At 38.3% G+C, this 15,677-nt stretch overlaps 1 protein-coding gene across 1 annotated transcript in view; it reads right to left on the bottom strand.

The window, feature by feature from the left end:
• Positions 1 to 15,077, bottom strand: part of LOC149298810 (calcium/calmodulin-dependent protein kinase type 1D-like) — a 123,659-nt gene extending 108,582 nt beyond the window's left edge. Inside the window, exon 1 of the mRNA XM_089487156.1 lies at positions 14,986 to 15,077. Within this exon, the coding sequence (XP_089343282.1) occupies positions 14,986 to 15,077 (92 nt within the window). The remainder of the gene's footprint in view (positions 1 to 14,985) is intronic.
• Positions 15,078 to 15,677: the final 600 nt, after the last annotated feature.

Genomic DNA, 15,677 nt, shown 5'->3' with positions numbered 1-15,677 from the left:
GCATGAGGGAAATATCGAAATAACTATATACATACATACATACATACATGCAGTCTAAGGGAAAGCATTGAAAATGCTTTACTACATCCAAATAAAAAATATCTGTGCCTCCAAGAGTCTGGAGAAGCAACAACCATGAAACAGGCTGTTTAATGTCACGTCCTCCCTCTATTAATGTTTGCAACCCTTGGTCAGCAGGATCTGCAAACTCTGATCTTTTCTCAGCGGAATGAATGGAAACAGCATTCTTAGCGAGAGATAATTCACGTCTCCTAGCATACAGTGTACAGAGAAATTACGTCACAATCCATTAGCTGGACAAAAGCAGATAGGCATTGTAAAGATGGACCTATTCATTAAGATATCTACTTCCTCTGCACAATTATAATGTTTCAGTCTTTCATTGATAGCAACAGAAGCTTTTTATCACATATACCTCAAATCAATCAGAAAGTAAGCGAATTGTAAGCAATACCCTGACCCAAACCACCTCTGTGTGTAAATAGTGATTCAGTCGTCCATGGAAGAGATCATGAGAGCAGCACATGGCTCTGCAAAAAAACCCGGCATTTATGATAAAACATAATGTGGCACATCGGGTAAATTGTTAATGCTCCATTATGGAAACAAGGGATTGGAAGAAGGCACGTGAAACACCAGTGCCTTCTGCCTGATATCAATATTATTTAAATACATAGGAAGTTAACTATTACTATAGTAGCAGGCATATTATTTAAAATATCTTAAAAACTGGACATGTTTATGAAAACGTGAGACCTAAAAGTTGTATAACCACGATGAACAGAAACCGAGCTGAAAGTGTGTGTGATGAATATATTTCTACCATTCCCATGGCCTAGAAAGTTTACAAACTTACATTTGGTGAAGCAAGTATTTGTGACATACTGTTATGAATTTAATTAAAAACTAAGAAGCTGACTTTTTTGATATTATAACCTTAGCAACAACTAGTCAACCTCAATATCACTTCCTGAGTGTTCACGAGGCCTAAAACAAACAAGCACGAACTGACCTTTGGAACAAAATAGCACAGAAATGTCATGCTTCCCCATCAGGGATGTACTGGGAAAGGTTCATTATTTCAATTGCCCCTCTATGTCATTTAATCAACTGAGCTTTACACTGGAACAGTAATGCAATCAAAAGAGAATCTCCTCTCCAGACATTCACAAACTCAGGTTTTGTGTAGGCGTCTGACCGCGTTTATGCACCGAGAATATGCAGGCTGATAACAGTTTGTTGCTAGCTCGATGTGATGCTGCAGTTCCACTTAGACACACATTGCTCAGCAGAATGAATTCCAAAATAGTATCTGGATATTGCATTTTAACATTTCATATGTTAAAAAGACTTTAAATAAAGAGCCTAAGAGAAAGGGCAACCATCCACAAAGCATTTTAATGGCAAAAGGAGCCTCAATTTGACAGTTGCCTCTTTTGGGAAGGTACTATTTTTTTATTTTAAACATTACATTTTCTTCACTTGAAATTGACATATTTTATATTTTAATATTGATTAAGTATTAAGTATTAAGTTAAGAACTGTAAGAATAAAATGCCGGTTGGTCAGATCCCATAAAAACGCTTCCACATAACAGTATATATGAAGCTCTCAGGCAAGCTGGGAGTCATAATTTAGTTGGACAGCCATGATATAAAATATGACATCACACCTAAGAGAAACTAGACAGGTGAGAAAAAAGAATTGGTCTTCCAGGTGGGTTACTGAGTGGGGCCTTCTAGCTGTTGTGGAGTCTCTTTCATTCCCATAAAGCACACAAAAGTAATGATCAAAAAAGTATGATCAAAAAATACGTAAGCATGTGTCAAAACACACAGTTTGAGGAATTAAAGTCAACCAGCGTGCTTGATAAGCAAATGTTTTCCACCACTGCAAATGTGTCCCTAGCCACTTTTTCAAACAACTGTAACTTTCAAATACAGTAATAAAATGTAAACATACGCAATTCACATTCTTTAAATCTATATTTTACAGTTTCATACACTAAGTGCTACTATTATCTACAGAACGGTGCTCACAAATTAAAATAAAATAACATTATTCTAACAGCAATCTAACTGCAGTACATTGAGACTTCCGTTCTGATTTTTTCAGTCATTATTAACTGAGAGATTATGTATATATATATATATATATATATATATATAATTATATATATATAATTATATATTACAGTATTACAATAACATATCAATTATGCCTATAGGTACAGTTAGGTTAGCTAGGGCAGGTTCAAGAGATTTATAGTCTGGGTTTTTCCTGCCCTACCTAGTTAGGAGAAATATATCTCATTTTTGTGCTACCCAGAATCACAAGGGAAATGTAATCTTGGTCATATTGTAATGAAATAAATATTTCCACAATGCTTGTGTTTTTACACATTTTAGTATTATCGTAGATGTAAAATGCACACCAATTGTAAAAATGAAAGCACTATGTATTTATGAAGGTATTATTTATATTTTGGGTTTCTTATTTGTTTGCAGTTTGCAAAGCAGACATGAGTAAATCTGAAGTCTGCACATTTCTTAGGTGCCAGACATGACATTTCTATGGAGAATAGCTGTTTTCAGACAAACGTTATCAACTCAGGAGCATGATGTTGAAATAAATGCTGACAATGTCACAGAGATTATTGGAATAGCTGGGAAAAAAAAATGACACACTGGGAAAGGTGTGACAGGAGCAAACCATAGTCTTTAAGAGAAACCCAAAAAACAATGTAGAATAGTGGCACTGAGGGGGTTAAGAAACACCGAGCACATGATATACAATGCGAATGTTCAGCTTTATTGAAAGCCTGGTAGGGGAAACCATATCATTTACCCAGAGCCCTCTGAACTCCCACAAGTACAATTTGCATCAAATAAGCACATTTCCTCGCATCTCATGTCTAAAACGTTGATTTCCTCTTTCTGTAGTCCTACTTACAGCCTGAGGGAGCCAATATCATCAGCAAAATGATCTGCTTGGCCTGTCTCGGACAGATTTGATTATTTAACTCTATATATGTAAGAAGGAGGAGGCACATTAAGTAAATCTGAACACGTGGCTTATAAACCACATTGCTTCTGGCAACCTCATAAGAAGAAAAAAATGCCTTCTCGGCTGCAAAGAATATTAGCAAGAACATATGATATGTAATAGTTATTTGATTTGAGCCTACAGCCAAGAATTATGGTCTCAAGTATGATATATTTACACAATTTTGTATACAAAATCATATGAGAATACTAAATGTACCATTTTAAACTAAAACCATAACTTAACAAATTAAACTATAAATAAAATACCGAATTTATTTCCAAAATGTTTTAAATATTAATCTTACTCCACTAGCTGCTTGCAAGACCATTTAGTGAAGGAAAACCTCCTAAATGTAAAAGTGAAAATGTATCCAAAAAATACCTGGTTCTCAGAGGGACAGCATCTCATCAGCCTAAATAAGATGGCTTTGGTCAAATTGGTGGTTCTGTGGTCTTACAGGATGATGAATTAGCTAAATGAATAGCATCACTGTAACGGAGGCTAAAACATGTAGAATATGCTCACTACAAATCACGATGAGCTTGCAATGTTGTTATCTGCCATCCAGTACAATATCTACTGATAGACATTTATATAATTGAACATAAGCCTCAAATGTGTTGGTTATTTGTAATTTACCAATTTGTAGCTTTTTCTTTATACATACCATTATTTGACCAGACTAGATGGGATGACAGAATCTGATGACAGATAAGAACCTACCGGTAATTCTATTGTAAGGGACACATGAGTAAATTGCTGGCTCCATTACATTTTTTTCTTATCTGTAGGGGGCTCCTTACACTACTAGCAGTTTACATTTAAAGTGGACCCATGCCGTTTTCCACAACAGGTAAACTGTTTTTTTCTATGGCTTCTAAGTTCCTTTTAAAGTACAGAAATGTTTGCGAAAATAATTAGAGGGTCTGAGGCTTACAGGTAACGTAAGCTTTATTTTACCAAAAAGGTGGTAGAAAAGTGAAATAGCCTCCCAGGAGAAGCGGTGATGGAAGTTTAACACGCATGGGATAGGCATCACACCAGGGCCGGCCTTTGGGGTGTGCGACCTGTGCGACCGCACAGGGCGCCACACTCCAGGAGGCGCCGCCGCGGGGTCCGACACCACCGTAGCGTACCGCTGCCGCCAGTAGCGTACCTAGCGGGGGGGGGCGGTCCGCACCGGGTGCCGCTCATCAGGGGGCACCCGGCACCCCTCCAGAGACGGACAGTAATGTCCGCTGCTGGAGGAGCAGGCTCGCAAGGGAGCGGTATCGGAGGTCTTTAACAGACCTCCGGCTCCCTTGAGTGATTTTAAGCCGGTTCAAGGATCTCCCTTGAACCCGGCTTAAAATAACTTAAGGGAGCCGGAGGTCTGTTAAAGACCTCCGATACTGCTCCCTTGTGATCCGCGTGGCAACAGCTGCTGTGCGCCAGGGTTTGTTGTCAGATCCCGCCGCACAACACTGAAGCCGCGCCCACCGCTGTCCGTGCCCTCTGACCCGGAAGAAGACAGAAGAACTGAAGAAGAGGAGCGAAGAGAAGGATGGTGTATGTGTGGATTGGTGTATGTGTGGATTGGTATGTGTGCGGATTAGTGTATACGTGTGGATTGGTGTATACGCGTGGATTGGTGTATACGCGTGGATAGGTGTATACGCGTGGATAGGTGTATACGCGTGGATAGGTGTATACGCGTGGATAGGTGTATACGCGTGGATAGGTGTATACGCGTGGATAGGTGTATACGCGTGGATAGGTGTATACGTGTGGATAGGTGTATACGCGTGGATTGGTATGTGTGTGGATTGGTTTATATGTGTGGATTACTGTATATGTGTGGATTGGTAAGTGTGTGAGAGTGATGGGTGTTATGCTGTACCATTTCCAATGTCTTTTTCATGATCTAATTATGCTCTAAAAGTACATCATAACTCCCATCACTCTATACTGTTCCATACAGTGGCAGAGCTGGGTTGCAGAGGCCTTGCACCCCCACCGCAGGACTCCTGAAAGGTAAGTGAACTTCAAAGAGGGAAAGGGTAGATAGTTAGATGGGGGTAGATAGGAAGAAGGGAGTGAGACAGGGGAAAGGGGGTAGATAGGGCAGAAGGGAGTGAGAAGGGGTAGATAGGGCAATCATACTCCTATCATGCCAAGTCTGGGAGTACATCCTGGAATCTGGGTATGCCTGGGCATGATAGGAATGTGATTGCTGTTAATCATATATATATATATATATATATATATATATATTATTGTTATTTAATTGTTTTGTCCTATTTTGGTGTGTTACTTATTTAAAGTAAGTGTTAGATTTTTTTTATGGTGGGGGGGTCATATTCGGTTTTGGCCAGGTAAATGCTGCACTTTCGGTTTCAGTCCAGAATTCGTTTCGGTGCATCCCTACTACTAAGCCAGACAATGAAGTGGTAGGCCTACACCACATCAATGTTTGGCATAGTATATAGTGATTGGGGTTGTGTTACAAGTTTTGATTCCTTTCTTTTTTTGGGATGGGGGGGCGCCAGAGGAGTAGTCCGCACAGGGCGCCAGAACACCTAAGGCCGGCTCTGCATTATACTATGTCTAAGACAAGACCAAGGACTTATTAAGGTCTTTATATCAGACAAAAATGGGCAGGCTATGTGGGCCTGAATGATTCTTGTCTGCTGTCAAATTCTATGTTCAATTAGTTCATATTTTTAGCCAGTCATCATAAAAACTCAATGGATTTTACCATTTTATAAGAATGCTCAATGACAATATTACTTATAGTTACAAGTCTAATGGGTCTGACGCACAATTTCAGAATTAACAGGAGAAAATAGCTGAGGAGTGACATAAGAATCTATAGCAGCTATTCAGGGATTCTAGGTGCCCTTCTATGAGGAGGGGTTCTCATGGGCCCGGGAAGTGTTTTCCATTTTTTCCCAGTTCTGTTTTTATTATGTGTGGGGTGGGACTGGGTACGCTGACGCGCGCCTGGCTTGAGGCACTCGGGGTCCTCGTGGGGTGGGAGGTTTCATCCAAAGTTATCTGGGTTTTATACAGCTAACTTTACTCTTGCATGGTCTGCCTCCCTCTTGGCAATACAATGTGTCTTATCAGATGCCCTAATATTTGACTCTTAGACCATGGTAGAAAATCAGTTTGTTATTGAATTGAGACATTGTTGTTGTTCCTATGTGTGCTCCGTAACCTGCATATACTTTTTGACCATATGATGTGTCTTATCTGTTATCCTAGGGGTTGAAAATGTAACACTGATTGAAAAGGGTAAGTGTTAAGGGACATCAGAGGAGTGTGCCAAATGCGAAGGGGCAAGGAGGGTAACTGGAGTATGAGAGAGAGCCATGGTAAAAGATACCAACATAATGGGAAGAACATTAACTGGGGAGAGAGTAGGATTAAATGACTAAGGAAATATATATAGCAGAAGCCATTACATGTTAATATAATTCACAAATAATTTTCCATCAAGGATTCACTTAGCATTAGCCTATTCAGACTAGATATTTTAGTTATCCAAAGCCATAATTCTGTATATGTCCCTATTTCCTGTATAATGTGTATATTTGCCTATATAGTCCTCATTTCACACTTCAGTGTCTCAGTCCTCAAGTAGTACAATCTTCCAGTAAGAACCCCTTCACTGTATCACGTCTCTGCCTTCTGGCTCCAAACCAAATCATCAGGCTGAAAGCAGAAGGAATCAGAGAAATATATACTAGATAGCATTGTGCTGCTGCTTTAATATTGTTGATGCTTTATATGCAAAGCAGTAGAATGCACGTATATTAGAAAAGCTTTCTAATATATGCTATGATGCATCATGTTTGCATACAGAAGCAATTTCTATTCCACCATCAATACCATAATCCTTTACCAGAGCAATAAAATCATTCCAAGTTTAATCAAAACCATCAGTCATGTTGGCTTTCTAGAGGGATTTTTGGCTCTCTGCTCTTTCATAGATGGTTACGGTTGCTTTCATCAGTATGAACAATACAGATGTGTCTGCAATGCAATGTGGCAAGCCATCCTTATAGACACTGACAACGTTATTAGTTAAATGCTCTGTGGAGTCCAATATGACACTTAAAAATGTTTTTGTATTGTGGTTTAGAGGGAAAATAATCCAACAGATGTTATGTTCTTTATTGGCGGCAATTGGTTCTTATTATTTGCTTGTCCGAGCAGAATATTCAGTTCTTTAAAAACAAGGTGGGGTAATGTACTGAGGCTTACATCAATAAAAGAATTTACAAAAAAAGTAAAGCTGTGTCTTTTGCCTGTTCGTTTACTTTAGTTGTAAACGAAGAGTTTCTGTGGTCTCATTATCTGACCCTTTAGTTAGGGTGACCCAGTCTCGTCTTTAAGCAAGAGACAAAAAATAGCTAGGAAGGTAGCTTTGCATTTAGTTAATCTCTCTTAAATAAGCTTCTCACGATGTCCCTTAGGTGGAAGTCTGGTCATTCCGCCCTTTAGTGCTCAAGCAGCTAATTCACATTGTAATGTATTTATTTGTGGCTGCAGGTTCCTAGACATTGCTGTTCTAAGCGTATCTGATATCTGAATCTAAAGCAAGTCCATCAAAGTGCATATTAAAGTCGCACAGCAGGTTACCTGTTAAGCATCTGCTCCCAACCATAGACCGCTTACATTGCTCATACTTTCTAGAAAAGTCTATACGGTACAGATGGAAAGCACAGCACTTATTTAATGGTGGCCAGGAAATGCACTTCCTAAAGCCAACAAGTACAGTACCTATCACAGCAATGCAAACATTTTGTTTAAGAAATACACACCACAGCAACAATATCCTGTAAATTATCTCCCTGAACAAAGAGACAAGCACACAAATAATATGTTAATACTTTCAGATGCATGTACAATTTACCAATGGAAAGACCACAAACCATTTCTGTTTTAGCAGTTTAACATCAGGTATCCTATGCTACAAACTGTCCCAGGTATGCTCTTAATTCATTCACACCTGTATCAGTCCCCTTAAATATCCCTGCTACCAAGTACCTCCTAGATGGTACTGTTTTTCTGTAAGAGGAATGAGGAAAAAGCAGAGTGGTACTATCATATATGAAGATTATTTTACTGCTTAGACCTCCTCATTGGTCGAAGGTAGTCTTTTGATGATAAAGGAGATACATTTATAAGAGTGTGATTGCTATCATCTGATAGTTACATCATCTGTAAGAAATTTAGCAACATAAATGTTGCATTTCTTAGGTTATCCTTATTTGTGCCACTTGTATTAAAGAGTGGATGTTGAGGTGGTCAAGCTGTAGTCGGGGTCTTGGCGAAGATCAAAGGACATAGATAATTAGGCTGAGATATTCTGCTTTTTTCTACCTTTTACTTTTGTTTTGTTTTTTGTTTTTTTGGTGTTTTTATCATGGAGGGGTTATTAATGGTTCGTATTGTAGGTGGAATTTCTTATAGGTTTTTGTCGGAATGGGGGGGGGGGATTTCAACACATAGTTGAGGCTATTTTTATAATACAGGAGGCGACCATAGGGTCTGTATGTTAAATCACAATTACAATGGTGTTAGCGGCCTGTGGCATGGTTAATGCCTCTCAAGTTGTCTTTAATTGCCAATGTAAGTTATCTTTAAGTGTATCATGATATTTTGGAACCAATAACATTTCTTAACTTAAACTACAGATGGCGATCCAATTAATGTTTTGTCTTAGGGCACCTAAAAACCAAAAGCCGACACTAGTATTATGATATATTAACAGGTTCAGGCATCAAACCCATACCCATGTTAACCTATACTTTTTTCATAATTAAGTAATACAAATCCAATCAAAGCAAGAGGATTTTAAAGCCATAACAATGTATAGCCAATTACATTTTATACCCCAAAGCTTATCTTGTTGATTAGAAACAAGGAAGACACTTTAATTTTAATTGAATTTTCTGGCATAAATATGCATAAGCAAGTTATCAAATTTACATGAACCATAGCTACAAGGCCACTTTTATTCATCTAAAGTGTTTCTTGTGACATTTTGTTAATAACTCTACAGCCATGGAAATTCCAGAATAAATCTATATTCAATTCATGTCTTGAAAAGAGGTTTGAGGTTAAAGTAGGCCAGAATACCTGAAAATGGGTCACATTGATTGAATTGTCACCTACCCCATCACGTGCAGAATTAAGTCCATTTAGTGCAACCCTTCAACCTATCCTTCCTGCTTGATCCAAAAGAAGGCAACAAAAAACCCCAATTAAGCCATCAAGGTTAGACTGTATTACCTAATTTGTGTGGTCAGCAGTGAGACATGTCTTTCAATGCAATATGGGAGATCATTAATAAACAACTTAAAAAGAAGAGGACAGATGACAGACCCCTGAACTATTCCACTTAATACCTTTGTCTTGACTGAGAATTTTCCATTATTGAATTGGATTCTATCATTAAGCCAATTTCCAAACCAAATACATACATTTGTCCCTAAGCCTATTTCTGACAATTTGTAAAGTAACCATAATAGTCATATTTTATCGCAATATGATGAACATAAATCCCCAATAACAGTAATGTCATTTAGTAATTAAAGGCTGCAAAATTAAAGTCAACCTCTTCCCCTACTGTCTCAAAACAAGACTTTCATTTCCCTTTCGGTTCTGTCACACGCAGAATATATAATGAGAATATATAATGAGAAAATATAATGACGAGTAAAGTTAGAGGAAGATTAATGTAAAAGTTCTGTTTCGTTTTGTTACATTAAAGCTGGATTAGCCAGCCCTGGCATGGCACAAGCCAAAAAGACACATCTGCGCACTCCAAAAAGTAAGAATGGCAATCTACAAAAGTTTTCAATAGGCTTTATTTTTATCACATATAACATCCATAACATATATAACAAGCAAGCGGTGCAGCAGGCGGTAAGGGAAGAGAAGCTGCTTATCACATTTCACACTACAGTGTGAAGTATTTGTGAAGTATGTTAGGTGATTTTTCTTCACTTACCTTAACCTTTACGTCAAGTTTGTAAGAAGATGAATAAAACCGGATGACGCAATTATTTCATAGATCAATGTAAATTTTTACTGTCTGCAGCCAAGTATTACCCTTTCTTCTTTGAGACCCCTACACTAATTGCAGCAAAGAACGGTGGGTTCAGTTCAGTATTGTATATTGATCTGCATGTAAGATTTCCACTGGATGAAAATGTAATTAGATTTCATATTCTGAAAAATAACACAAAACACAATGAAGTCCCCCCTAAGTCCCACCTAATTTCTGCAGGGTAGATAAGGAAAACTGCCAATTCACACCACCAAAACACACGCATCTCCTGCTGGCATTATACAAAGTAGAGGATTTGCCCAAAATGTCACTTTAACAGGTCATTTGTTTCAACTTTTCCCCCAAAATCCTGTAGGTGGTAAATTGCTGGCCCTTACTACTGGAATTAACAAGTTCTATCCTAAATTGGACATTTTGGAATTTTCACAGATTTAGTAACGCAAATCCACACAGTTGTCACACAATATGGTTTTCTAACCCAATTTAATTTCACTACAGAATACAGGGCTTGGTTTGTAACATTTGTTCTGGTTCATGAAATTAGGAGATATAAGAGCCAGAGCTGAGGTGACGGAAATCCTTCCTCCGTTCAGTTTTTTCGTGCTTACAAACATACTTTGTTCCTATTTCTGGTGTATCCGGCTCCATTATTGCATTGCTCAACAAACCAACCGAAGGGGTCTGGCTCTGCTTATACTGTGTAACAACTTTTTTGACCACCTCTATCTGGTACAACATTAGAATAAATATCTGCATTGTGAATATTCCAATACTTAAAAAAAAGGAACTGCACAATAAAAAATGGGTGGCGCCAATACACAATTTACAAAAAAGCTGCATTTTGCAGACAATTTAATAATAATTAAAAATAACTCAAATTATTGGTATTGTAACTGTACTGCTGTTGTTGTAAATGCTCTCTTGTGCTTGTGCATACTTGAAAACAAGATCTCAATTTATTCTTCCAGGAAAAAATATTTTCTAAATCAATATATAACAAAATAATTTAAATGAACAAAGTTTAAAAAAAAAAAAAAAAAAAAAAAAAAAAAAGGATTCTAATGACATCACACCCTGGCACCGCTCCTCCTGATAAGACACAGAATATACAGGATAATCATATATATATTTATGGGGTTTTATTTTGTACTGTCTTTGGACATACTCCGCTAACTTAAATCAAAACGCACCCTCCAACAGCATTAAATGGCTGAAGATGTCAGATGAGAAGCCGGAAGGAAAATGATTAACCATTAAAATAATGTGAAAAGGATATGTTTTATACATGCCTTGTCCAAGTCATTGCATCATCTGATGCACAACGTCCAATCAAACAAAATGCTGTGGGCTATGTGACATGTATTGAAATGCAGTAGATTTACGCAAGCATCCTGTCATTATTTGTTAGATCAACTAGCTATTCCTATCATGAAGGATTACATGGATGGCATCTGTCTGTGTAGGCCCTTTGGTATTTTTCACCACACTGTTTACATGCCCGTAGTTGTTATTTCACAAACAAAAAGGGAAGATTAGATTTTTTTTTTAAGCAATAACGATATTTTGAATACAGTTGACTCTATTTCAGTATCTTATTTGGGACCCTAAACACTATGAAATGCATTTCTAAAGAACACTTCTGGTGCAATGTGTTTTCGGTGTGCTTGCGAAATGCAAAATGTTTCATGTGCTCATATTATGTAAACATGCAGAATAATTTCCCTGTGACGTGTGCAAAGCCAATATTATCACTGTGTATTATCAAGAACTTGATTCTCTGATAAAAACAGAAGGCGGCAGAGAAAAACGACAAAAAAAAAACACCATTTCCGATATACGCCTGCTTTTTCTTCTTCTTCACGGATTAGTCGGCTCTAGGCGACTTAGTGGAGTCAAAGGGAATCATGCGTACACAGGACATGATGCGCAAAGTGGAGACAAATTCAAGCACGGTATACTTCAGTGGATTCCAAATCAGGATGTCACAGACCAACCGTCTGCAGCGACAGCATGAAAAGAACCATACCTTGGGTGCATTATTGAACATTGCAATGCTAAACAACCTTTTTCTCTCAGAAACCTTACATTTTAAAACATGGTTTTATAAATAAATGAGTGTGTTCTAAGACTGGATATCGAATCCACTCAATTACTTAAAGGAGGCTCTAGGTTAATAACAGAATTGAGTAAAGAGTGGGCATCAACCTGTTGAAACTGGAACACAACACCCCATATTCCCAAATGATTGTGGTGTGGTTTGTAGATTAAAACTATTTTTTCCAAGGGCCATTTTCTCATAATCTGTAATGTAATTGGCCTGAATAATCACTGAATGATCACTGATGCAGCAGAAGGTAACACATGAGTTCCTACCCGCCACCTCTATGTATTGCTGACCCGGCAGAGGAAGGCTTAAACCAACAGATGCCTAACTCATGATCTTAAAAGAGGTAAATATTGTTTTCATAACTTTGTCCCTGAAACTATACAGATAACCAGAACAACCAGGCTCTCGGAATTTATCCGTGTGGAACATCTGTCACTGTGATAATATTCCAGCTGCTCAGACTTCTAAACACCTGGTCAGGAAATTAAGTTAATACAGTGAAAAAAAACAAAGCAAAGGAGGTAAAACATTCTGCTGTGCACCAGTAATATTTAAGAAAGGCAACTGATAACTGATATGACTGTAAGAAAAGGTAACTGTCATTTCAAGAGGTTATGTTAATGGTAACACCAAGAGTCATTTTGACCCGCTCATCTTGAAAATGATGGAAAATGAGAAATAATTCCCATTCCCTTATTTTCAATACATTTTTGAGGGATCTCATCTACATTGGTCTGCTCTCTGAAATACCCTATCTGTATTTAGTTTAAATGTCAAAAATAACAATGTTGTTAATATAGTTAGTACAAGGCATTACTAATATATATTATTATTATTATCGTTTATTCATATAGTGCCAACAATTTACGCAGCACTTCTTAAAATACAAATATTCAAGGTGTATGACAAGACCAGAATTGACAGACTAAGACACACTGATATAGATAGATAGATAGATCTATATACCATAGGTGCCCATACAGAATGTACAGGTGTTTTAGTTCCATAGCCAGAAGTAAAAATATCCATTTCAAACATGCTCAATTGATTATAATTTGTGTTTTGAGAAGTAAAGGTTCCTATGGATACCCTTCAGCCAAATCATTTCAAAGCTTAAGCTTAAAAAGGGATATTTTAACCCCAGCAGTCAGAGGGTTAAACACTGTATGCCTTTTAGTACACAAACCATTACTACAATTAAACCTTAATCTATAAATCTGTCCCTTACAGACATTGTGACTCTATTGAAACTGGTCTTCTTCAATGCACCCTGAAAGTGTGATATGCCGGGGATTGGCATTCAAATATGAGATATATGCCAGCAACAGAAATGGATATTTGTTAAAAAAAGAAACGTACACTTTTATTTAACCAAATGATTTAGTGTGCATAACATTTTAAACTGCGTGTGATATAATTACACATCTACACATACTTTGGAAATATACTACATATTTTGAGATAAAAAAAAAAATAATATTTAGCCATGTCGCCCTAGCAATCTCCTATTAAAATCTAACCTAAGCGGTCCATAGAAGAAGCTGCTGGAGGCTGGTTACTATATATGCTGAGGATGTATATGAACTGAATGTACTGTACAGACAGCATATACCTGTTTCTAACCCGATTCAAAGAGTTAAATTACTTTAGACCCCCCCAGTGTGCCAAGTAGGGATGGATACATTCTTCAAATGTTAGATTATTGCATTTAAGTAGATATTGCTTCAGTCTACGGTCAGTTTATACTATAGTATACAAGTCTACAGGACAAATCCAACAAACTTATACAGCCAGCCAGCTTGATTTGAGCTGAATAAATGTATCACACTCACAGATTTCTAGGAATAGAATGTCCAAAATATTAAGTATTAAGAATTTTCCTACAATCTTGGAAGCTTGAGAGCAGAGCCCTCTTTACCTAATATTCAGTTTGTCTTTCAATTCTAGATTTACCCTGAATATACCGTGCTGTATAGTGTATTAAATGTATATAGATAAAATATTATTATTATTATTATTATTAATAGTAATAAATAATACACGTCTGAGCTGGAAAGGGCTGACCCTTAAGGAATGCTTACTTTAAAGCTTTTTTGTTTGTATTATTGGTAACTATTTCCATACTCCACATAATAAAGTAACTTTAGCAAATTTTGCTATTTTCCCCATACTATCTTTCTCAGTTAATCAAGCTTATATACACAAAAAGAATGACACTAATTGTGTGTTCTATTACAAGCAAAACAAATCACAAATATAAACATCTTATATTAAATAAAGTTGACCCATTTTTTGACATATATGATAAGTACACCTGCCAAAGACGTGGTACGTGTATTATAATATGTGTACATCACAGACAAGAACTTTCCTAATACTAATATTATTAATATATTAATGCAAGTGATGCCATACTTTGCCACCTTTATATACACCTCTACACTTTATGGAGAGTGTGTATTTATTAATAAATCCATGTAATATGTAATATTGTGCGGTGTATAGCATGACACAGGTCCCGATATAGCACGTTGTGTGTACATGATGTATAGTGTGGTGTGGAGTTAGTATACGGCGCGGTGTGTACACACCATATAGCCCGCTGGGTTTCATACTATTTCTAGGTATTTCTAGGTAAAGATGGACGGTTAGTTTGACTTGTAGTCGCGGTTCCGGGGATTTCCCGCTACGTGAAGTGTACTTGTCACGGTGTGATTACATGTCAGCTCCGCCACCGGCTACTTACGTGCCTAGAACCTCTTTGAAATCAAAGATCTTCTTGATGTCCTCCACCTGCTTCTTCCAGGAGCTGCTGTTCTCCCCGTTTTCCCGAGCCATGGCAACAACAACCGCCTGGGATACGGCAACGAACTGGGGAGTTGTAGACAAGGAGCCCGCTGCCTTGTTCTCAATTCCTCTTACAAGACTTCCGGTGTCACCCAAGTTACGAGCGGCTGCGCTCCCGGAGGCTTGTGCTGTCCCTGCGTGTGGAGTGCGAGCTCCTGCGCCTCAGCTGTCCCGCGCGATGTGCCGAAGTGCAGAGCAGGTGAGCCGCCCAGGCTACAGAGACCGGAGCATGGATCACACAAGCAGGGGGTGGTGCTGCTGCAGCTGCTTCTGGCAGGCTTGGCTCCCCCTGCTGCTTCCTGCCGGTGACTTTGCACGGGACCGGGGCACCGGGCTCCCTGTACAATGCGGTGCGTGGCTGCTCCCCTCCTCTGTTTGACAGACCCAACTCAATGACTTAGAGATAATTCGCATTGCACCAAAACCCCGCGCACGTCAACGAGGCTCCTTTCCTGTGGGCTGGACCTGTCCGCTGGCAGCTTCCAGCTCTCTCTGCAATGGAGAGAAGCCCCTCATGTATCGGGCTGAAGGCGAGGAGTTACCGAAGGAAAGCGATGGAGAGGAGTGCTGGCAGCAGAGCCCCGGAGCAGG

Source organism: Sceloporus occidentalis, unplaced genomic scaffold, assembly GCF_023333645.1.
Source record: "Sceloporus occidentalis isolate IW3139 unplaced genomic scaffold, rSceOcc1.0.p SCAF_31, whole genome shotgun sequence".
Lineage (NCBI taxonomy): Eukaryota > Metazoa > Chordata > Lepidosauria > Squamata > Phrynosomatidae > Sceloporus > Sceloporus occidentalis.
Note: the sequence above shows the minus strand (reverse complement) of the source record. Positions and strands in the feature narration are given on the sequence as shown.